General features: G+C 34.8%; 5 protein-coding genes across 5 annotated transcripts; 3 read left to right on the top strand and 2 right to left on the bottom strand.

The window, feature by feature from the left end:
- The first annotated feature begins 1,826 nt into the window (after positions 1 to 1,826).
- On the top strand, positions 1,827 to 3,580 carry LOC108835813 (uncharacterized). The gene has a single exon (XM_018609037.2). The coding sequence runs from the start codon at positions 2,101 to 2,103 to the stop codon at positions 3,253 to 3,255; it is 1,155 nt and encodes a 384-aa protein (XP_018464539.1). The 5' UTR covers positions 1,827 to 2,100; the 3' UTR covers positions 3,256 to 3,580.
- Positions 3,581 to 8,401: 4,821 nt separating this feature from the next.
- LOC108831533 (probable calcium-binding protein CML16) lies at positions 8,402 to 9,109 on the top strand. The gene has a single exon (XM_018605065.2). It carries the CDS (start codon positions 8,487 to 8,489, stop codon positions 8,970 to 8,972), a length of 486 nt encoding a protein of 161 aa, XP_018460567.1. The 5' UTR covers positions 8,402 to 8,486; the 3' UTR covers positions 8,973 to 9,109.
- Positions 9,110 to 13,853: 4,744 nt separating this feature from the next.
- LOC108828063 (glutamyl-tRNA(Gln) amidotransferase subunit A, chloroplastic/mitochondrial) lies at positions 13,854 to 16,510 on the bottom strand. The gene is made up of 9 exons (XM_018601618.2): positions 15,823 to 16,510; positions 15,387 to 15,698; positions 15,126 to 15,305; positions 14,951 to 15,045; positions 14,794 to 14,869; positions 14,637 to 14,714; positions 14,403 to 14,546; positions 14,207 to 14,320; positions 13,854 to 14,091 (listed from the first exon to the last, which is right to left on the bottom strand). The coding sequence occupies exons 1-9, from the start codon at positions 16,363 to 16,365 to the stop codon at positions 14,005 to 14,007; spliced, it is 1,629 nt and encodes a 542-aa protein (XP_018457120.1). The 5' UTR covers positions 16,366 to 16,510; the 3' UTR covers positions 13,854 to 14,004.
- Positions 16,511 to 16,698: 188 nt separating this feature from the next.
- LOC108828061 (uncharacterized) lies at positions 16,699 to 19,563 on the top strand. The gene is made up of 11 exons (XM_018601617.2): positions 16,699 to 17,046; positions 17,123 to 17,209; positions 17,293 to 17,448; positions 17,520 to 17,614; positions 17,711 to 17,799; positions 17,881 to 17,984; positions 18,095 to 18,161; positions 18,259 to 18,334; positions 18,419 to 18,533; positions 18,615 to 19,146; positions 19,293 to 19,563. The coding sequence occupies exons 1-11, from the start codon at positions 16,803 to 16,805 to the stop codon at positions 19,384 to 19,386; spliced, it is 1,659 nt and encodes a 552-aa protein (XP_018457119.1). The 5' UTR covers positions 16,699 to 16,802; the 3' UTR covers positions 19,387 to 19,563.
- A 3,014-nt stretch (positions 19,564 to 22,577) lies between these two features.
- LOC108825824 (small polypeptide DEVIL 6) lies at positions 22,578 to 23,077 on the bottom strand. Its single transcript, XM_018599175.2, has one exon. The coding sequence runs from the start codon at positions 22,999 to 23,001 to the stop codon at positions 22,879 to 22,881; it is 123 nt and encodes a 40-aa protein (XP_018454677.1). The 5' UTR covers positions 23,002 to 23,077; the 3' UTR covers positions 22,578 to 22,878.
- Between the last annotated feature and the right edge of the window lie 267 nt (positions 23,078 to 23,344).

Below are 23,344 nucleotides of genomic sequence, written 5' to 3'. Positions count from 1 at the left end.
ACTTCTTGTTTCTGACTTCTTTTACGATATTTGAAAACCATAAAATCTGTTTCTATTAAATGGTAATGATAGTAGATTATGGTAATAAGATATGTTAGTATATAGGGGAGAAAATATAGGTAACATATTTTCTTTTAGTGATGTGTTATCAATGATATCATAGAACGAAAAATATATGTATAACTTATTTAAGGAAATAGCAGATTAATGTTTGGTAGTTATAACTAATTTCTCTATTTATTTATTTAAAATTAAAAGAGAGTGGTACTCTTGTAAATACCTAGCAAAACTAAGGAGATGTCAAAAAAAGGCTGTTGTTTTAATTGTATTGATACAAGTCTGAAATTTAATTATTCGTACAAACTAAATCGAGTATGAAACATATCGAAAATACCAAGTACTCTGATGCAATAACAAACGGCAGACGCCTGAGTTCATTCATCTCATCCACGTATATATTCCTCTTGTATGTGTTTGCTAATCAGTAATGATCCTCACTCCACGTCTTTTTTTTTTTTCACTTATAATCTTTTGGAAATTTCTGTTTATTTATGCAGTAATGTTTTTGGTTTTATGTAATGTATTTTTGGTCTAAGACATTGACGTGCATGTTAGCATACAAAAAAAAAACAAATAGTGTTTGGTCTGTTGGTGTAGTAGACATTGTCTCTCTAAAAATTTGAGAAGTCGTGATCCCTTGGATACTGGTAGAATAATTTTGCTACTTCAACCTGAAATTGAGTTTTAAATTTAAAATTTCCTCGGTTTTACCAAATTCAAGAAAACAAAAGGAAAAAAAAACAAACCTAAGGTTCTTTGTTGATCATACCTTTTCTCTTTTTGCTTTTCTTTCCCTAATTATTCGGTTCTAACCATCTCCTCTTTGTAATTTCAGTAATGAATTTTAGTAATTCATAATCAACATGCTAATAAGTAATAACCAACTACTAACTCTATTTCCACTGCCAAATGCATGATTATACTATTTTTACACAGTAGAAGAAAAATACCCTTGAAGTTTGCCAAAAATTGAGGATATGATGCCAAAACACTTGACATCTCCTAGTTTTCTAAATATTATTTGAAATATGACTCTTAAAATTTTTAATTATGTTGTCATCACCTTATTGAATTTGATATAAAAATAATGAGATGGTTTCATTTTTATTCTGACATATCATTTTACACTTATCAAATTTACATTTTTGATATTTTTTACGACATGTCAATTTACATTTATGAATTTTATATTTTTGATAAGTTTTTCAAATATATCAATAACTTATATGTATTATCATTAGAAGAGTTTAAACTAATAACAAACTATAAATATACAAAATTTACATCAATTTAGAATTAACTGTTTTAGTAGATATGTAGACTTTTATCGTAGATAATTAAAATTTTATTTTAAATAAATGTAAAAACAACTAATCAAATCTTCAAATTTATTCATGTGTAATTTCCATAAAATATGTTCTTCCATGAGTGTTAGTTAACTCATTGACATAATTAATTTAACGTATTATAACTAAAATAAGTAAATTAATAAATTAATATATAATAAAACTTAAATAAATAAATAAATAAATAAATAAAATATAAATTCAAAGTTGTCAAACTATATTAAAAACACTTTACAAATATTTACTTTAGATTTTGTTCACACAAAACTAAAATCTTAAATAATATTATTAAAATATAGTTTAAATTTTGTTTTAAAAGTAACCAAAATTTTACGAAAACTATAACCTCATTATAAACAAATAATATAACGATTTCAGGAAAAACAGATGGTGGGACAACTGAAAGGGGAAGAAAATTTATAAAGAGTGAAAATAAATAGAAAAGAAAAAAAAAACTTAAAGCTAAAGCAAACGCTCTCGAAGCCTATAGCCAAGCGTCACTACACTTTCTTACTCTTTCAAATTTTCTCTCCGATTCCTATCAAGAAAAGAAAAGGTTTAAAGAAACCCTAATTAAAGATCAGATCCTCGTCATCTTTACTTCTCTCGATCTTCAATACCCAAAAGCCATACAAAAATTTCCAAATTTGGAAACTTTTTTTTTTCTCTCTATGTTCTGTTTTCTTTGCCCAACATGAAAGACAGAGGAAAGAGAACAGCAACGGAGCGAAGAAACGACGACATTTCCTTCTATTACAGCACACCTTCCGACCTCTCTTGTCGGAAACATCCATCTGTTTCCGCTGTCGGAATCTGTCCGTACTGTCTCAACGACCGTTTAGTTAACCTCGTTTGCTCCGAATGCGGCGAGCACAGACTCTCTTCCTGCTCATGCTCCGACGTCTCTCCTAATCGAACATCAAACGCCGCCCGTATCTCTTCCTTCATAGACGAAGAGGCGACGAAACAGAGGAAGGAGACGGAGAAGAGTAGAAAAACAGAGGAAGTCGTGGTGTTCAAGAGGAGTAGTAGCAGTTGCGTTGAGATTAGTAAGAGGAAGCACCATAGATTCTCGAGGATCGGAAGGTTCTTAAGGAAGATTAATCTCGTAAAAGAGACAGCTTTGGATTATAATAACAACGATGGTAAGAAACAGGGTGTTTCGAGAACGAGATCGCTTTGTAGTTTCCGAGGAGGAAAGGGTTACTTTTTCGGGTCGGAAGAAGACGTGTCGTCTTACTCCGGCGCAAGGAGTTCTTTCTCCGCCGCGGGGATCTCGAGCGTCAATGGCGGGTTAGGAGTTTCCGATACGAAAACAGAGCATCGGAAGAGCAACTTCGAAGGGAGGAAAAGCAATTTAAGCGAGAAGAGCAACTTCGAGGGGAGGAAGAGTAACTTCAGCGAGACGACGGAGACTCGGAGAAGCAACTTCAGCGAATCGGAGCCGCCGCGGAGAAGCTGTTTCGATGCGAGGAAGAGTAACTTCAGCGAAACAGAGTATCGAAGGAGTAGTAATTTCAGCGAAACAGAGTATACTAGAAGGGAGAATGACCATCCACGGAGGAGCAACTACGAAGCAGCAAGGAAGAGTGATCCGTCGACGAGTTTGACGAGAAGGGTTTTATCGGTGAAAGAGAGTTACTTCACCGGAGGAGAAGAAGAGTCCAGTTTTATTGAGATTAAATTCGATTCCTCTGGAAGAGTGGTAAACGACAGCGTTTTGGAGCACGGAGGAGGAGGGTCTTGCTGGTTAAGGACGACGGATCGAGAGTTGAATAGCAGTCAAAGAAGCTTCAAAGGATGGAAATGGATATTCGGACATCATCATCATCATCTAAAGGGCTCATGATGTTGATGGAGATTGAAGGAACAATTGTGCTGTTTTTGTGATCCGATGTCAATCTTATTCGGAAAGTTTAGTTTTTTATAAAAATGATTTGTCATTTTGTTTTTGTTGAATACTTACATCGACGGATCGGACTTCAAGTTTTGTGATTTTGTAGGGTAACATTATGAGTGTACCGCAGCACAATACAACCTCAACGATTAACCGGTTGTACCTTTGTTACCAGAACTGGTATCAGCTGCAGTTAGAGTTTATTTTCATTACTATTATGCAATGTAACTTTGGTGGAACTTACGTCAAACTAATAGATGAAACGTGGGACAATGCACACAGATAACATACATGAGACAAGTACCTTCATAGAAAACATTTACGGGTTTTTTAAATCGGGCCAACCCCAGATAGCTAAGCTCGCAATGATGCAATTCCAACCTAGTCGTATATTTTTCTCATTCTATCACCATGCACTTGTGGAGCTCATGATACTAAGAAATTTTATATATTGATTGATTGCTTTTTCCATCAACAGGAAGGAACCCCCTTTGGAGATTTATGGGATTGTGTCGGATATCCTAGCTTTGTCTATGGAATTTGATGTTGTTGTTTTTGTTTGGAATTCTCGTCTGCACAATGTTGCAGCAGATGGTTTAGCAAAGAACGCCTGCGTTTGTATGAACACCAGGTGGTTGGATTGAAGTTAATTCCCCCACCAAACTAGTTTGATTAAAGGGAAAATTACCAAAAAAGAACAAAAAAATAATGTTGTTGTACTCTTGGTATAAAACCAACATAAAGTTGTCCCAATAGTATAATATTTCTTATAATCCCAAAACTAACCTTATAATTAAGCTAACTAAACATAATTTAAAAGTTAATTTGAATTAAAAAAATATTATCAAGTGGTTGATAATAATCAAGATTCTACGTGGAGGCTTTGAGACCAGCATACCGTTTCAAAAATATTTGATTAACTATAATCTAGTCTCTAACATCTCGTGTGTAATAGGTTAGTTGTTCATTGTGATCAGTATTTGATTGGATCGTCAAATTGATGTGGTCAGTTAGATATATACGTGTTCTGTCACCTTGTTTCAAAATTTAGGTTGACAAAATGCAATGATTATATAGTTTTTGTATTTACTGTTATCATTGCGGCTTCAAATCGGCTAAGCTATCTTTTTCCATATCAAAATCCTCCACAACTATTTTTTTTGAATCCTCTAAAGTAGAATTTGATTCCAATAACTGTAGCCTAGCCCCTTTATCATCAGCAGAAAAAACCCATCCAGTAGTTGCACATAATTTCCAAACACCACATATGGTATAAATATGCATCATAAAGAATAAGAGTTTGTGAAAAAATTCAAAAGAAAAGCTATGGAAAAACCATAGATTGATGAAGAAGACAAAGGAGAATCATTTTTTTTTAGTTTTTGACAAGTAAAATCGAAAATAACACATTTTAGGAAGTTAGAATATTTTTAGGAGATTTTTAGAATATTTCCTTAACTGAAATTTTCATTAATTTTCGCAAAAATCAGGTAATTTTATCCGTAGAAGGCGCCTTCTAAAAGTTTAGAAGATTGACAAAAATCCAGAACACGCTTTCTACTTTTAGTAGACGGAAAAGTATATTTTAGAAAACACATTCCGCGAAATTTAGAATACTTAATAAAAGTAGAAGATGCTTCCGGACGAAAAGTAGATAGCTTTAGGATTAGTAGAATGCGCATTCCACTTTTTTAGAAAATTAGTAAATAGTAGAATGTACATTCTAAAAATAGTAGATGAACGTGTTTATTTTAGAAATCGCTTTCTATTATACCATTTTCCGTAGAATGCACATTCTACCTTTAGTAGAACGTATTTTCAAATTTTTATTTATCAACTTTTTGAAGAAAAAAAAAATACCAGCTTGTGTATATAGATGTTTTATTAATTGTTTATATTTTTAATATTTTTTCGATTCACAAAAGTATTTATTTTATTAATTTTCAGAAATACAAAGGGTAAAAAGGAGAAAAATTGGACAAAAAAGAATTTATACCAAAGAGACAACACCCTTGTTTTTTTGTTCTCTATTGGCAATTTTCCCATTATTAAATGAAGTACTTTCGTGACAAAAAAAAAAGATTGATTGCTTTGCATCATTGCATGAGCCCTATCAATCATGTCGGAGTGGATTATGCTTTTATAATTATAGTTAACTAAAATAATAATGACTTTTTAACGGATATTACAAGAGTGACAGAGTTTAAGTTATAGAGATTTTGGAGATTAAAGGAGAGTTTTATGGAGTTGAACTAAAAATGAAGAAATAATTGACTTTCTCTGTTTCTGCTCTTTCGGTCCTTCGATTACATAGGTATCACTAGGTCTGTGCAGATTGGTTTAGGCTAAGCATGGACCTATATTGAAAATTTTGCCTATATGACTCGATTCCGGTATGAACTTGCTTTATTTGTATGGACCATAAAAATTAGTTCAGAAACGGTCGGTCTGTATATTTCTGGACATGGTCCGCCCTTAGGGTTCTGGACCACTACAACGTCATTAGTCATCAGCATAATTTACTGTTGTTGTTTTATTGTCGATGACTTCTAAGAGATCGATAGTTATTGTTGACCAATGACCATTATTATGCCATTGTATTTGTTTTGAATTTTTAAATATTGGTTGATTTGTTTGGAGCATGAACATGTATCTATACTATTAAAGTACAAGCATGTTTTAGATTTTTAATCTTTTTATCTCTACCGAAGAACATTTCCTTTGTATTCATTAAGGGTATTCTGGACATTCTGCACCAGTTTCTTCTTTATTATTTTTTGGTTTGTCATTAATCACTGATTTCCTAATTTAATTTCGGCCTGCGATTATTTCTTTGTTTGATACTGCATCGATTATTTCCATGTTTGATATTGTTATTAACCACCGGTTTTCTAATTCTAAAAATATTAATTTTGACAACAATCATTATCATTTAGAACGATTTTGAAAAATATAAATATATTTTAAACAAATTTCCAACTTATGATCACCGAATTTGTCTTATCATTTAGAAAAAATCACAATATTAAAAATACCGGGTTACAAACCGGTAATTCGTTCAACCGCAGGTCCGAATCGGGTTTCAAAACACCGATCAAAACTATAAAACTGTTATATTGATTTATATTTAAAATACCTAATTCAAAATTAAAAACCTAAAAATACATGTACAGTATAGTTTTAGCCGAACATAAACCCAGATATAAAACATATATATATGAGACGGGTTATATAAATGCATATACAAAACGGATTATATAAAATTTTCACCAAACATAAACCCGCGTTTTGAAAGCGCGGGTCAAAATCTAGTTACACTTAAGTCGAATGGACATTTGGATATGCCAACAAGTACATTTGGACTATGTGGTTCGGACTGAAATTCTCTGTTAACAACGAAAGATATTATATAATATCGATCTAACGCAGGACTAGTGCGACTAAATAAAGGGCAACTAGTAAATATCATAGACATTTTGACAAATTGACGAGAATAAAGAACACAAAAGTATTTATGAATAATTAAAAATATTTTACATCATGCTTAGTTTATACAGTGAATGATAAAATATATTTTCCCAAAATAATAAGGAATAGTATAGATAGATAATGATAAGTTTTATATACTAATGTATATTTTAGACAATTACCCTTTTAATATTGACCATTAGATTAGAGTCAACCATTTAGATCTTTCAATATCATTTCTCAAGTCCATGTATGGTAACAAGTGTGAGATTGGACAATTTTCATAGTATAGTAGTAAAAATAATTCAAAGTCATGTTGTGCAAGTTGATGAATGTTCCATAGTTCTTTGCGAGTTGAAATAGATGATATGATTTTTGGTTTAATTGTTTGTTTTATCCATCTTACAATGAAATGATTATTTGTTGTATATATGGTAAAATGAATTGACTGTAAATTTAGGTAGACTATCGTCAATAAATCTGGATTTCTTTGTAAATTAATTGCCATCTGAAATTGATGAATGAATGTTCGAATTGTTGAATAAATTTTCCATACTTCAAATCGAGAAACAAAGAATATAGAATATAATCGTTGATCTGCAATTTTCTAAAACAACAAAATTTTAAGAATAATTGTGAAAATTTTAGTTTTGTTTATGTTTTGATATCATAATAAATTGAAGAGAGTAAAGAATTCAAAAATATTATATTAGATTTTCATAAAAAATAAGTTATGATATATTTAGTTTATATAGTGAATGATAAAATAAAATAAAAAACATAGTATTATAATCAGTGTTTTTAAAACCGGACCGGCGAGCGAACCGGAAATATTTTGGGCTACGGGTCATTGTGGTTCGACCTGGTTCGACCGGGGTCGATTAGATTAAACTGAATTTATTATTTTATAAATATTATATTTTTTTTTCAAAAAATAGTCATAATGTTTAGAAAACTTTCAAAATAACAAATTGAAATGTGATAAAAATAATAGAAAAAATTAATAGTTCAAATCTAAAATCAATAGGAAAAAAAACATTTAAAGTTTATTCTCCAAATCTTTGTCCTTCTAAATCTTCATCGCCTATAAAAATTATATACACATTAGTTACAAAAATCTATTTTGGTTGCAATTTATGACAAACAAAATAGTATATATGTTAAAAAGGGAGAAAAAAATAATTATTTTATTAACAAAATTTTGATTTTTATACGAACCAGGATTTCGTCGGTTCGTTGGGTCACTCGGTTCCCTGGTTTTTAGCGGTTCAACATGGATTTTTAACCGGTTCAACTTTAGTTGGGTTTTGACATTAAACCAACCCGGATAAGTGTCCGGTTCGCGGTTGAACCCGGTTCGACCGCCGGTCCGGTCCGGGTTTAACAACACTTATTATAATACAAGAGTATAGTTGTCTGATGTGCTTCCTACTCAATTTCCGATTTAAATGATATCACCGTCAAACTTTTGTCTCCACCTTAATAAATCTTTCCAATAATTGAAAAAAACAAAAAACAAAATCAATACCACTCAGTAAAATTTAAAGATAATATAATTAAATTTTTAATTTACTACGCGGGAATACAATTCAACAATAACAAATAACATTTTATTATTATTACAACTTCGTCTCCATCAACGCGCTTCTTCCTCTTTAAGAACTATTCACCATTCAAATCCAATTCCCAGAAATAATAACAATTCTCTTCCTCCAATGGCCTCCGCGAAACCCACCGACCAGGTCAAACAGCTCAGAGACATCTTCACTCGCTTCGACATGGACAAAGACGGGAGCCTCACGCACCTCGAGCTCGCCGCCCTCCTCCGTTCCCTCGGCATCAAACCCCGCGGCGATCAGATCTCCCTCCTCCTCAGCCAGATCGACCGCAACGGTAACGGCTCCGTCGAGTTCGACGAGCTCGTCGTCGCGATTCTCCCCGACATCAACGAGGAGGTGCTCATCAACCAGGAGCAGCTCATGGAGGTTTTCCGCTCGTTCGACCGCGACGGTAACGGTCAGATCACGGCGGCGGAGCTCGCGGGGTCGATGGCCAAAATGGGACACCCGTTGACGTACCGTGAGTTGACGGAGATGATGAGGGAGGCTGATTCTAACGGTGACGGCGTTATTAGTTTTAATGAGTTTGCGCATATCATGGCCAAGTCCGCCGCTGATTTTCTTGGATTAACTGCTGCTTAATTCTTCTATTATGTTTTGTTTTTGATTAAATTGATTATTTTTTTAATGTTCAGTTGTTCTTTTTTGTGTTATGCAACTTTTGTAATTTAACAACGGGCGCTAATCTTCCCTCTTTTCTTCTAATTAGTTTATGATGATATAGCTGGTGTGACTTAAAAATATATAGTTGGTGACTTTATCAAGATTGACTTTTGATGAGATATGAAAGAATAATCATATGATGAAAATGTATCAAGGTTGGTAGTCCGCAAGAAGCTCATATAAGCACATAAATCACCTTTGTATAAATCCTCAAACCTTATACCAATAGAAATACGAAGATATCTATCCTATTAAAAGCGAAGTACAAATGAGAAATCACCCTTATTTTTTCTCATTATTTACAATAGATTGCCACTGACTTTAACAAAAAGTTTTTTCCTTATTTAACTATCTACTATCTCACGAAACATTAGTAACAAAACCCATTTAGTTTTTTTGTCAAACAAATTTAATGGCCACATTATGTGCACCTGTCATTATTAAGTCCATCACGTTTTGAGCTGTTATCTCCTTCATTGCCCAGATAGTGAATCAAAAAACTAAATTCTATTACTTGCACACCGTATATTCTATTCAAGTAAATAAAAAATTATCACCTTCTATATGTATTTTACTTATATCATTTAGCCTTTGAATTAATAGCATATATACAAAACATAGTCTTTTTTTTATTGCTATAACAGTGATAACAATAGATCGGACGTACATATAGAATGATCGTAAGAGAACATGGCCTAACAAAAATTTGGTAAACTATAAAAGTTGAAAGAAATATTGATATTAATTTTTTTAGGGATGCGCACTTCGGTTATTTTATCGATTCGGGTCGAGTTTAGTTCGGTTTGGTTAATTCGGTTCAACAATTTGTCCAACCAAAATAAACCATAATTAGTTTGGTTAAAGTCGGTTCTGGTTCGGTTTGAATTTGGTTCGGTTTTAATTCGGTTCAGTTTTAAAACAAAAATGCATGGTCATAAAATCATCATGTTGACAACAATTATGAAAAACTAAATTATGTTGACTAAATCCAATATAAAACCGAAACAAAAAAAACTTTTTAAGAGCACAATCAAATCAAAGTTAACTTAGTAAATAGAAAATTAAAAAAAACATCGTTAATAATGTCTAAAAACTATGTAAGTTAAATCTAATATAAAACTGAAACAAAAGACCTTAACAAACTACAAAAAAATTATAAAAACATGAAACAAAAGTTAACTAAAGTAAATAGAATTAAAAAAAAATCATTAACAGAGTTAAAAAAGACTCTAGCGTTAGGATTTTAGTATATATAATATTGCTGATACGTTATAAAAAAAACACATTGGTTACAAGTTCAGTTTAATTCGGTTTGGTTCGGATCGGTTTCGGTTCGGTTTGTTCGGTTTGGGAAAATCTTAAACCTAACTATTGGATAATAAATTTTGGTTTGATTCGGATAAGTTTTAGTTCAGTTCAGTTGGTTCGGTTCGATTCATTTTTTTTGCCCACCCCTACTTATTTTACTAGAAATCATTTTTAATAAACTATAAATTCAAATTTTCTAATATACATAAAATTTGCCCAAGTATATTTCATCTATAACTAAATATGGTTAATAGTTTAATATGAACTTATTCATTTAAATTTCTAAATATGTTAATAAGATAATCCATGAAAGTGGAGAGTAAAAAAATCGAATATTTGTTTCATTGAATATAAAATTAATAAAAACAAATAAAAGCTATAAGATTAACAAACATCTTTCCAACAATTTAGATATAAATAAATAATACAATTCATCATTTAAACACTTTATATCACCATTTAATATATATATATATATATAATATCAGCTACTACATAACCTATAAAAATATCATAAAATTTCAAACTAAAACGAACACCCGCGCGGGTGCGCGGGTCAAAATCTAGTATTCTATTAACATTCTGTCTTTTTTTTTTTGGTCAAACTATTAACATTCTGTCTCATTCTAAAATTTCGAATATGGTGGCCATTTAAAGAGTACATACGTATTTGAAGTCATATTAACACAGAAAAGAGATGGTGATTAGTATGATATTACAGTCTATGATAGCTCTAAATCCAATAGATAAAACGTACTACTCAGTAGACCAAGCCAGTTGCGGTGTTGCACGATGAGCCATGATTTTCAAAACAGTTAAATAATCTAAATCGTTTGACAAAACAAAAAATATAGTTTACTGACAAAATTGGCATAAACAACTGGAAACATGGCATAAACAATTATCCCACCGACCCTCGCAGGATCCTTCTCTTTGTGTATTTGTCTGAAGTTGGAAAAATAAACTTTTGATGACGTTTCTCTCTGTGTGGTCCAAATGCAGTGTACTGGACCGTGGTCATTGAACATTGGAGTATTGGACACGTCGGTGTTCTTAAAACAAAACATAAAAAGATAGAAAATAAATAAATATAGTAGTAGTAAGTAATTAGTGAAGTAAAGAAACTAAAACGTGTTGTCAAAAAAAAAAAAAAAAACTAAAACGAAGACTTAAATTGTTTCTTTTTAAATAGAAATTTATTTCCACCATCGTCGATTGAAAAAATAAATTTAGATTTTCCTGTGACCATGATTGACTGAACAAATAAATTTAGATTTTCCTGTGTGTTGAATTACAGATGCCTTCTCTTACAAGGAATATCAAAATAAAAATTTAGTCAAAAAAAAAAATATCAAAATAAAAAGAAACCCTATTCTCTACACTAGAGATCTATAATATACATCTCTATATTGGCCGTATCATTCACGAGACTCAAAATAATCAAGTGCATGAATGCATAGGGGTGTCAAAATGGGTCAAATGGGTCAACCCAACCCATAACCCAAATGGGTTGATTGTTAATGGGTTATGGGTCAACCCAACCCATTTATTAAATGGGTTGGGTTGACCCATGACCCATTAAATTAAATGGTTCATATGGGTTAATGGTTGACCCATCAACCTAATAATTCAATAAACAAGTAAACAGAGACTATGTTAAAAAATCACGTTTGCATAATTCAACAAGTAAGAAGAGACTTAATTAAACAAGTGCTAAGAAGTGACTTACAAATATAAAATCTGGTAACATAGTCTTGTAGAAATGTAAAATTTTTTAAAAAAATAGTTTTATGATGTTAAAATCCACAAAGAAAAACAGAAACGTTTGGTAATAAGAAAAAACACATGGGAGGACTCGGAAACTAGTTCGTCTACATGAACCTGCCATGCCAAAAAAAAAAACAAAAAAACAAAGACAAACGTGATCATTAACCAGCCTGAACCTTCTTCGCATCTTCAATGAAGAAAATTGATCTTTCAGGTACCTGTAAATAGGCAAATGCAAAGTCTCCACAGCATATGATCAACAAAACCCATCAAGTCATCAACATTCATACCTCAAAGGGTGGAGAGAGTGAGAGACGAGAAGAGAATCAGAGCTTCAGGGCTTCAGAGCTACTTGCATTACAAGTAAACGTGACAAGAATTAAACTGAACCGAACTTCAAAGGGTTGAGATGAAAAATCGAACTGAATCACTAAAAAGCAGAAACAAAATCGACATGTATCAACAAAGCTGTATGATGAAAAATCAAAACCCACTAAAAGTTAACATTAACCAGAAGAAATCAGGAAGAAGTTCATGTGATTAGTAAGTAAAGTCAACCAAAATGGTACCTTTAGATGGAGGATGAGACTGAGAAGAACCTCTGGAGAGAGCTATGAGAGTGCACCTGTACAAGGAGTAAGATACAGCTAAACTATCAACAATACACGAGAACACAAACGCCTTCACACGAGAACAAAATCACAAGGCGTAATAAGAACAATTACCACAGGGTCTGAGAGTGAGTCGTCGAGAGAGATCGATGGAGAGACTCTGAGAGGAGAGAGGCTGAGACCCAAATCAGAAGAGATAAGCTTCAGAGCTTCAAAGGGTTGAGAGAGTGAGAGCAACAATCTCTATCTCTTCCTGTAGAAAAAAATAAAAAAAATCACCAACCATATAATTACTTCAGAGTTTGATACACAAAGCCACAATTGTATAAAAAAATAAAAAAATCACCAACGAAGCGTGAAACAAAGCAACAATACATGACCATTGACCACAACAGTGATTGCACAAGAACACAAACGCCTTCGCACGAGAATACACGAGAACACAAACAAAGTAATGCTAAACTATCAACAATACATGACCACAACAGTGATTGCACGAGAACACAAACTATCAACAATACATGACCACAACAGTGATTACATTAGAGGATGAGAGGAGAGGAAAAAGGAAAGACCTTCAACGCAGTGAAGAGACTCTGAGAGAGATGAGAGTGGGTCGTCGAGAGGGTCTGAGAGAGATGAGAGAGAGATGAGATGGGTCGTCGAGAGAATCGATGAAGACGAGTTGAGAGAGAGATCGATGGATCGATGAAGACGAGTTGAGAGAAGAGAGAGATCGGCGTCGGAGAAGAGAGAGGTCGAAACCCAAATCGGAGGAGATGAGAGATCGAGCCGGAGAAGATGGATCGCGAGAGATGGAGAAGAGAGAGATCGAGCTCGGACGGCGGATGTCGATGAGAAGAGAGAGAGATGATGTCGATGGAGAAGATAGAGATATATCTTTTTTTTAATTAAACCAAATGGTTAAGAATTGACCCAACCCAATAGATCCATTTAATCTGTTAACCCATAAACCTGCTAACCCATACATCTGCTAACCCATTAATCTGTTAACCCATTAACCCATTGGATCAAAAATAAACAGTTCATTTGGGTTAATGGGTCAATTTGGGTTGGGTCAACCCATGGGTCATGACCCATTTTGACACCCCTATGAATGCAATTGCAATAACATAAAACGTAAAAAGATAATATACTGAGCTCTACATTTGTATTTTAAAAAATACAATAGAAATTAAATTACAATTTAATTCGCTTTACCTAAATAAAGCATGAAAGTAAAAAGAGCCTCCACGCTTTCATGTTTAGGCTACATTTGGTAACGCTGGAGGAACAAAGCCTGAACCTTTGAGAGTCTGCTCAAATATGTGACCAACTTTCAGCAATTTCTCCTAAAGCCAATGACACAAAAACTCAATCAAACATCATTTCAAGTAAAAATCCAAGTAAATAAAAACTTGTTCTTAAAGCTAATCAAGAGTAAGCAAAAGAGTTTATGCAACATACCTCATCAAAGGCTGCACCAACCATTTGAAGACCAACCGGTAGACCCGAGGGACCCCCTTCAACTAATCCACATGGTAATACAATCGCAGGAAGTCCCGCAAGATTTACATTAACCTGCAACAGAACTCATACGACACAAGTTTATGCTCTGTGTAATGAAAAACCGTTTAAAGAGAGACAAGACACAATTTTATACCGTCATAATATCTCCGGCATACATTGCCAATGGATCATCTTTCTTTTCACCAATCTTGTATGCAGCAGATGGAGCTGCTGGTGAGATCAGGATATCATTCTGATCTAACGCCGCTTTGAAGTCTTTTCGAATTAGTGTTCTCACCTATGTTAATTAACACCAAAGAAAATCATATTAGTTTATTTGATCCAAACCCGGTTAAATTTCTACATCTGAAGAAGCGAGGTTACTCACCTGTTGAGCTCGCTTGTAGTATGCATCGTAGTAACCTGCAGAGAGTGCATATGTTCCCATTAAAATCCTCATTTTCACCTACAAGAACACACAAACTTGCATCTGATTATAGCAAAATGATGAAGTAAAATTGAAAATTTCGTTAATGGAACCGCACCTCCCCGCCAAATCCTTGACCACGAGAACATTCATACAGCTTATTGAGCTCGTCAGCCATAACTTGATTCCCATATCTTCATTTCCAACACAAGAATCAGTCTTTATCATGTATAGATTAGAAGATGATTGTGATGAGGCAATATCACTGTGTTTACCTGACGCCATCATAACGTGATAAATTGGAAGATGATTCAGATGAGGCAATCACATAGTAAGCTGGCAGTCCCAGAGAGAATGAAGGAAGAGAGACCTGTGAAGTTGGGAACATAAGTCTCGTTGTATTTGTACACAAAAAAAAAAAAACAACAGAAAGTCAGAGAGAAAAAAAACCTCTGTCACAACACAACCCAATGCTTCTAAATGAGAAGCAGCTTCCTGAGTAGCAGATCTCACTCCAGAATCAACACCTTCTTCAAGCGTCTCGCGAATGAGACCAACTTTCACTCCCTTCAACGGTTTAGATTCAAAAGAATCCATAGAAAGAAACTGTGATTCAAACTCAGGCACATCCTGAACAAAGCAAAGATACTTTTTGAGTCAAAAGAAAACATTCTCTCATTACAATAAACCAAAAACCCAAGAGTCTCTTACTTGTTTGCTACTGGTGGAGTCAAACCTATCATACCCAGAAACAGCATGAAGAAGCATCCCAGCATCAGCAACCGTGGACCCAAAGCAACCAATCACATCCAACGAAGACGCATAGGCCATAAGCCCAAACCTAGAGACACGCCCATAAGTCGGCTTAAGACCAACAACACCACAGAAAGAAGCAGGCTGCCTCACACTCCCACCAGTATCACTCCCAAGCGACACCATACATTGCCTCGCCGCAACGGCTGCTGCTGATCCCCCTGACGAACCTCCCGGTACACGTGTCAAGTCCCACGGATTCGCAGTCACCTTTAATAACCAAAACCAAACCCATCATAAGATTAAAACCCTAAACCCATCAACAAAGACTTAACCTTTACTCAATAACACCAAGAAAGACTAAACCTTTCTTCTTCTCCCTCACAAACCTAACCTGAAAGGCAGAAGCTTCGGTGGTGCTTCCCATCCCGAACTCATCCATATTCGTCTTCCCAACAACGATCCCTCCCATCTCCTTGATCCTCTTCACCGCCGTGGCGTCGAAAGGCGGCCGATAATGCTCCAGGATGCGAGAGGCGGCGGTGGAAGGCATACCTTCCGTGCAGATGTTGTCCTTGACGCCGATCATAACTCCGGCGAGGGGACCAACCTCCTCACCTTTTGAGATTCTCCGGTCTATCTCTTGAGCTTCCTTGAGAACGGTCTCGGACACGTGGAGGAAGCATTTGAGGTGGGGCTCGGTGAGGCGGATGCGGGAGAGGTGGGATTTCGCGATCTCGGAGGCCGTGGTCTCGCCGGAGAGGAGAGAGCGGCGGGTGGCGAGGATCTGGGATTGCGGAGGAGGGGAGACGGAAGCTGCGGCGTCGAGGGTGGGAGAGGAAGAGGCTGAGGCTAGGGATGCGATTGTTTTGGAGCCGTGGAGTCGTCGGAAAGGGAGGAGAGTGAGAGAGCGCGGCGGCTGTAATGTCGATAGCATCGTGTTTTAGAGTGTTTGAATTCGAGTTTGAGTTGGATTACTAAGTCAGCTCCGGTGTAACGCCGGAGAAATGTATCGGCGGCGAAACCTTGCGGCGGGGGGATTGGGTTTTTGGGGGAGAGACTGAGGAAGAAGAAGATAAGACTACTCTCATATGTTCAATAACTGAAGACCGGGAGAATTATAAATGGGCCACAGAATAATGGGCTATATTTGTTAAAGCCCAATATATTGAACATTAGGAGTTAGAAAACCGAGACGGTTTAATCTAACCGGAGAATAAATGCAAACCAAAAGCCTCCTACTGATTTAGAAGTTTAGTTGCTGTAGTAGTCCACTAACACAGCATCTTCTCCAGCTGCTTCTTCCAGACTGAACCATCCACCCACCCAGAAAACAAAAAACCCTAATCTGAGGTTAGTGAGTGTGAACGAGAAATGTGCTCTCTTCCGATTAAAAACCCACCAGATTCGTCCTTCATCTTCCCAAAGTTCGCTCCTTTACTCGTACGACACCGTTTCAACCTCCCATCACTCGTCCCCTCTCTCAAACCTCCGAGATTCCGCGTCGTTGCCTCTCTCTCCGGTGGCTCATGGGTCTCTCAAGCTTCCAAAGACAAATACGGTGGCTGGTCTCTTATCGAAGACGACCCTCCTCTTCCTCACTCTAAAGCCAAAAAAAGTTAGTATCTTTCTCCTAATTTGTTTTTTTTTCATAATTGAAATTGAAGTTGATTTCTATCTGTTTGGGGTTTTAGAGTGGCGGAACGTTGTAATCACTGGTGTTGGATCATCACTAGCTCTCCTGTTAGCTACTCTTGCTTACCTCTCAATCTCCAGAAAAGGTTTCTCTCTCTCTCTCTACTCATTTTGTATTCATAGAGTTATGATTTGATCTGAGATTTCAGTGTTTGTTTCCTTTGGACAGGGTTTAGGTTACGCTTGAGCAATAATAATCCATTGCATGTTTCAAGTGCGGATTCGAATGAGAATGAAGAGAGTGTTGATGATGATAAGACTTGTGATTCTGAGTCAGACACTGAAGGCGTTGTTGACTATGATGTTTCAGATACTGTTGACACTTGTACGTTTCTTGTCTTTTTCTAGTCTACTTTCTTTACAATTGCTCTAACAAGTCTTTATCTTCGGCTTTAGCTTTAGCACCAACCGTGAAAGCTCACCGTATCACCACTCCGGTTTCAGTAGATGCTGCTCAACAAGAAGCAATAGCAGTTTTGAAGAAACTCAAGGTTTTTTTTTTTTTTTTTACTCTCTTTTGATGAGATGAGAGATTAATACAGTGAAGTTGACTTTAATGTCCCAGCTCTGATCATGAACATTTTCAGATAATTGAAGATGATGTGGTGGCAGACGAGTTGTGTACCAGACGAGAGTATGCTAGATGGCTAGTTCGTTTGAATTCTTCACTAGAGAGGTAATGATGATACACTTCTTGGAGTAAAAAAAAATTTCAGGGTGTGTAAAACTCTTTATGTTTGTTTTTTTGGCATTTTAGAAATCCAAAGCACAGGATTGTGCCAGCCGTAGCGTTAGCCGGTTCTTCAGTTCCTGCGTTTGATGATGTGGATACTACAGACCCTGACTTCGAGTACATACAAGGTACTAATCAAGATGGACATCTGTAGTAGTCTATTCACAGTTCTTAGTTTGTGTCTATCGAATTCCCCTTTCTGTTAATGATTCTATGTGTTTTTTTATTTTCTTTCCAGCATTGGCAGAGGCAGGCATCACTTCCAGCAAGCTCTCCGGAGATGACCTTAGTTTTCATCCGGAAAAGTACAAAATGCCACTAAGCTTTCTTCCCTCTTCTATTGTATTTGTTTCATCCTTAACTGATATTTAAATTGTTTGAACATGTATGGTGTGGCTGCAGTTTTGTTTCCAGACTTGATTTGGTAAACTGGAAAGCTGAGTTGGAGTGTGATTTCCATCCAGAGATCATGCAAGAGGTGTGATAAAAAGTTTAAACATTTTGGATATAGAGTGTGATTGCTTTGTCAGATACTTTAAAACCTGACTTGTTTACAGTCCAGATATCAAGGACAAAGGTAGATTATATCGATACAAAGGATCTCAATCCTGAAATGTCCCTCGGCTTCTACTTGGACTTCTTGACAGGAGACAAGAGTACAATCAGAAACGTTTTCGGTATTTCTATCTCTCTGACATTCTTTTATCAGTCTTGTAAGGACATGATTGTAGTAGACTAAAAATAAACATATATTCCAGGTAGGATCAAGCGGTTTCAGCCTAGTAGACCTGTCACAAAAGCACAAGCGGCTGTAGCATTAACAAGCGGTAAAATGGCGAAAGCTATTGCGGAAGAGCTGTCAAGGTTAGAAGCAGAGTCTTTCTCACAGAAAGCTGAGATGGAAGAGATAAGATCAGAGTTGCTCGAAAAGGGAGAGATTAGGGAACTTTGGGATGAGAAGCTTCAAGTAGAGAGATCCAGAGGAGCTGAGATGGATGAGATGTATCTCTCCAGAGTTAATGAGTTAGAAGAAGAAAAAGCTGCTCAGGTGAAGTGGTTTGGGGAGCGTTTGAAAGAGAAAGCATCCATAGATTGTCAGAAACAGTTGGTTAACAGCTTGAGAGAAGATATCGATGAGATGTCTCAGAAGTTAACAACTGATGAATCTGTTTATATGGCTGAGCATAGCAAGTTACAAGAGATGCTGAGTGAGTTACAGTCCAAACTTGAGTCGGTGCTTGATAAAAGATCTATCCTTGAAGCTGAAGTGGAAGCTCTTAGAATTCTCAGGTATTATTAACTAAATAAGTCAGTAGACTCTGTTATAAAGTATTGATCTTTGGATAAAAACTTTATTAACTAAATAAGTCAGTAGACTCTGTTATAAAGTATTGATCTTTGGATAAAAACTTTTTAACTTGTTACTGAAAATGCAGAACTTGGGTAGAGGATGAAGCTAAGGCAAGCCAAGCGAGAGCTAAGGTTCTTGAGGAGGCGGGACGAAGATGGAAATGGAACGACCATTCTTGAATCTTGAGATTGTACAAAACAGAAATTTGATTGTTTGTTATATGAGTGTTGGAATCAGAACAACCTTATAAGGTTCTGTTGGTTTATTTGGGGGGAAAGACGATTAAATTCTCTGTAACTCAATCCTGGTTTTTAAATTGGAAACGGAACACAATCTTTTGGTTTCCAATCATTGAACTCGATCCTGAGTTCCTGACTGAACCAATTTGTATACCCGATCTTATGACCAAAGCAACTGAGCTAATAGGCCAAGTTGATAACGAATTTCGTATAAAACTGCTAAGCAAATATAGAAGAGAAGATTATGACCCAAAGTACAGAAAGGCTTAGAAATTACCACTTCCTTGCTTCCATGTAAGAAATTATTATAGCATATTTTTGATATTGACTTTCCTTTTGCATTCGTCTAAAAAGATGATAGATCTAAATCTATATATATAAGGTGTTCAATTCAGTAAAATTAAACAAAAATAGAATAAGTGATTTAAATTTGGACAAATCTTTCAAATAACACTTTTTAAGTTTTTGTCACAAAATAGCTCTCAAAAATTAAAATGACCAAAATAGCATTTTTTGTTTTGAAAATTTTAATATTTTTTTTTTTTATTTTTAATAATTTTAAAACATTCCTAAAATCACACCCCTTAACTCTAAACCCTAAATCTTAGATTAATCAATCCAAAGGTTATAAATACATATTTACCCTTCAATAAAATTTGTTTTGGTCGTTTTCTTCTTTATGATGCTGTTTTTAAGATAAAAACTTAGTTTGATGTTATTTTGAGTTTTTTTCTTTAAATTTAATAATACCGTATAAACCAAGTATATTATTCTAAAAAAAAAAAGTATATTATTCTAAAAAGGCGGATATATATATAGATCAAGCAAACCAAATAATTTATATGTAAAAGATCAATATAATTAGGTTATTTTGTATAAAACTAAATAAACCATACACTGACAATATATAAACCAAACTAAAGTAGACCTGACTTTAATATGTTAGCCAACTTTTATAAGCTGAAATACCATAAAAAACGAACCAAAATCTGGATTGAATAACCCTGATTTCGTGTTATTTCGATTGGTACGGTACACACGTAACACACGTAGCTACAAATGGTACAATTCTGAACATACATACAAGCTATTGAATTCTTGAAAGTTGAAACAGATCTAAATATGAAAATAAGAAACTGTGGACACTTACGTAAGAATGTTGGCTTAGCTTGATAAGGTAAATAAAACCACTAAATCGTAATTTCAATAATGAGAACATCAATAAATACATTTGGACCCCGATGTGAGAAAGTGACAAGAAAAGATGGCTCTGGCCACAACGGCGACGGTGGTAGGACCGTCGTGTTGGCCCGCCGCACGTGCTCGAGCTTATCTCTTGTCTGTTTGAATGTTCAACTTCTTTTGTCTCTTTATACTTCAAGATTTTCTTATTGCACATAGAGTTTTTTTTTTTTTGTTTCTTACAGAACTTAGTTTTAATAGAATTCTGAATTCACTAACAATGAATTGATAGATCGATGTGCAAAACGACTAGAGCGCGAATTCAAATTCTAGTGGCCTTCTTAAAATACGATTTATTGGATTCTAGTTTTCTAATTATGAAATTCTTCAGTTAATCAGACGATATGTATTAGGATAAGGACATGACAAAAAAGGAATATATACGTGTAAATGAGTAATGAGTACGTAAACATATGGGCTGCATAGTTAAAGTTGGCCGACAACAGAATATCAATGAGACAATGATGCAGATTTAGTTTCTTCTCCCACCTGACACTTTGACCTCATTTTCATGCTTTCTTTTATTGAAATAAATAATTGGAAATGCAGTGTTCGAGTAATAATGGAGTTTTTTTAGAAGCATTCATAAATCGGCAAATACATAATGACCATACTTTGTAGTTGAAACGATCCTCTTTTTTAAGAAAAGCTCCATATGGATGTTCAAAAAGGCTGGTTTCATAGGCCAGCCAACTAGGAACCGACCAAGATTGTATGGAAAAAAAAAGAAGAATCACTCTAACTCAAACTCTTTTACAAAAAAAAAAACAGCACAAAAATTCAGTATACAGCGTGAAAATGTCAAACAAGTTTGAAGATGTAAAATAGTTGTCAATTCTAAGATATTGACGCAATTAATTAAACGGAAAAACTTGACGCAGTCATTTAAATGGAAAAGGAGATTCATTTATATTTTTTCTCCTCAAACAAAAAAAAAATATAAATGAATTTCCTTTTCCATTTAAATGATTGCGTCAAGTTATCAAGGAGATTCATTTATATTAATAGATGAAATTCAACGTACATTATACATGTCTTCCCCCATAAATAATTTGGCACCTAATGGTCACGTCAGATTAAATAAGAGGGACCCGAACAATAATTTTAATGGTATGTGACTGTGTCCCTTGATCAATATCTATAGTCATTAAATTTAAATAGTTTAATTTAATAATTCAGTAGACCCCAAACAAACACACATCATGGTACTTAAAAGGATTAAGTTAGGAGAGTTTTTTAAATGCGAGTCCAAGCAACTAAAGTAAAGTAGAGTTATCTCAAACGTGGAGCACTAACGTTACATTTGATTAGACAAGAGCCAAAGAGTATTTATTTTATGTAGAACTTTAATTTATCTTCAAATCAACTGCTAATCATTAGAACTAGGAAGAGGTTGTTGGTTTGACTAAAGTTAAGAGAATTGAAATATTCATTAGAAAGTATGTGGTATGCACTTTTTTTTAACAACATGGTATGCAAATTGTACCATTCTTTTTTTTTTTTTTTTTTTTTGAACACTGCAAATTGTACCATTCAAATAATGATTTATAACTTTTTAATAATTGGGGTTTATTATCTAAACGGAAACCTACTAACAATTTGTGTAAATTATATAAATTCGTTAAATAAATGAGATTGGTCACTTGCTTACACACACACCCAACAATTATTCTAGTTGGTTTAATTTTGGTTAAATAACATATATAGGTGGTTAAATATTTGACATCATGATATATTTGCTGGACTATTTATCATGTAGCTACGTACACTGACTTCTTTTCAAACATCTGAACTTGTTGTCGAACTTGGACGGTTAGCTTTTGTTTGGGTTGATGCAGTTTCACATACTAGAACTAATCAAAAGCTCATAAAACTATAAAGCAAGGAAATTAAGAACTGGTACTGATTAGATTATGTGTGATATAGTTGAATTTACAACGGGGGAGAGCTATAGAACTAAGGAAAAAGCCATTACAAAAGTTATCCCAAAGTTTTTATTCGTCGATATATACAAATTTACCTCCACCAACCGAAAATATATACCCATATCAAAAGTGTAATGAAATTTCATCCCCCAAGATCGACGATTAGCAAGCAAACCAAACCAGTTTTCTCCTTCATATCTTCTTGCAATCATCCCTTTGATCCGGTTTATAAGCTTCAAGGTACGACCTCTCAGAACAACCAAGATCAATCTTGCCAACATAGGAGCATCACAACACATCGTTTGATGATGTAAAGCTTAGCTCTTTGCTCTCTAAGAACACCACCAAGTCCTCTACTAGTCGATACTCTTCTCTTCAAAACTCCCATATCCGAAACTTTATAGAGTTTTTCTTTGATGGTATCAGAGGTTTTAGTTTGCAGATAAGAGAAAGTAAATATGAACAAAGAAATGTCTTTCTTTTTATAGAAGAAGAAGAGAGTTTGTAGGGACAACAAGTCGAAGTCGCGCGTGGAAGTGCACCCCAACCCACCCTACACTGTCTTTCACCATCCACTTGTGCTAAGTGTCGCATCATTTTCTATCTTCAGAGAGATGATTATAAATTTAGTGGTGATTTGCATCGGTGGTGCCTTGTACTTGTGTGAAAAATCCTTATATTTGGAACAGCATGCCCCTCTCTGTTCCCTCTTTTATTTTCCACCAAATATT

Source organism: Raphanus sativus, chromosome 9 (genome assembly GCF_000801105.2).
Source record: "Raphanus sativus cultivar WK10039 chromosome 9, ASM80110v3, whole genome shotgun sequence".
NCBI lineage: Eukaryota > Viridiplantae > Streptophyta > Magnoliopsida > Brassicales > Brassicaceae > Raphanus > Raphanus sativus.
The sequence above is the reverse complement of the archived record's forward strand: the minus strand, read 5'-3'. Positions and strand labels throughout refer to the sequence as shown.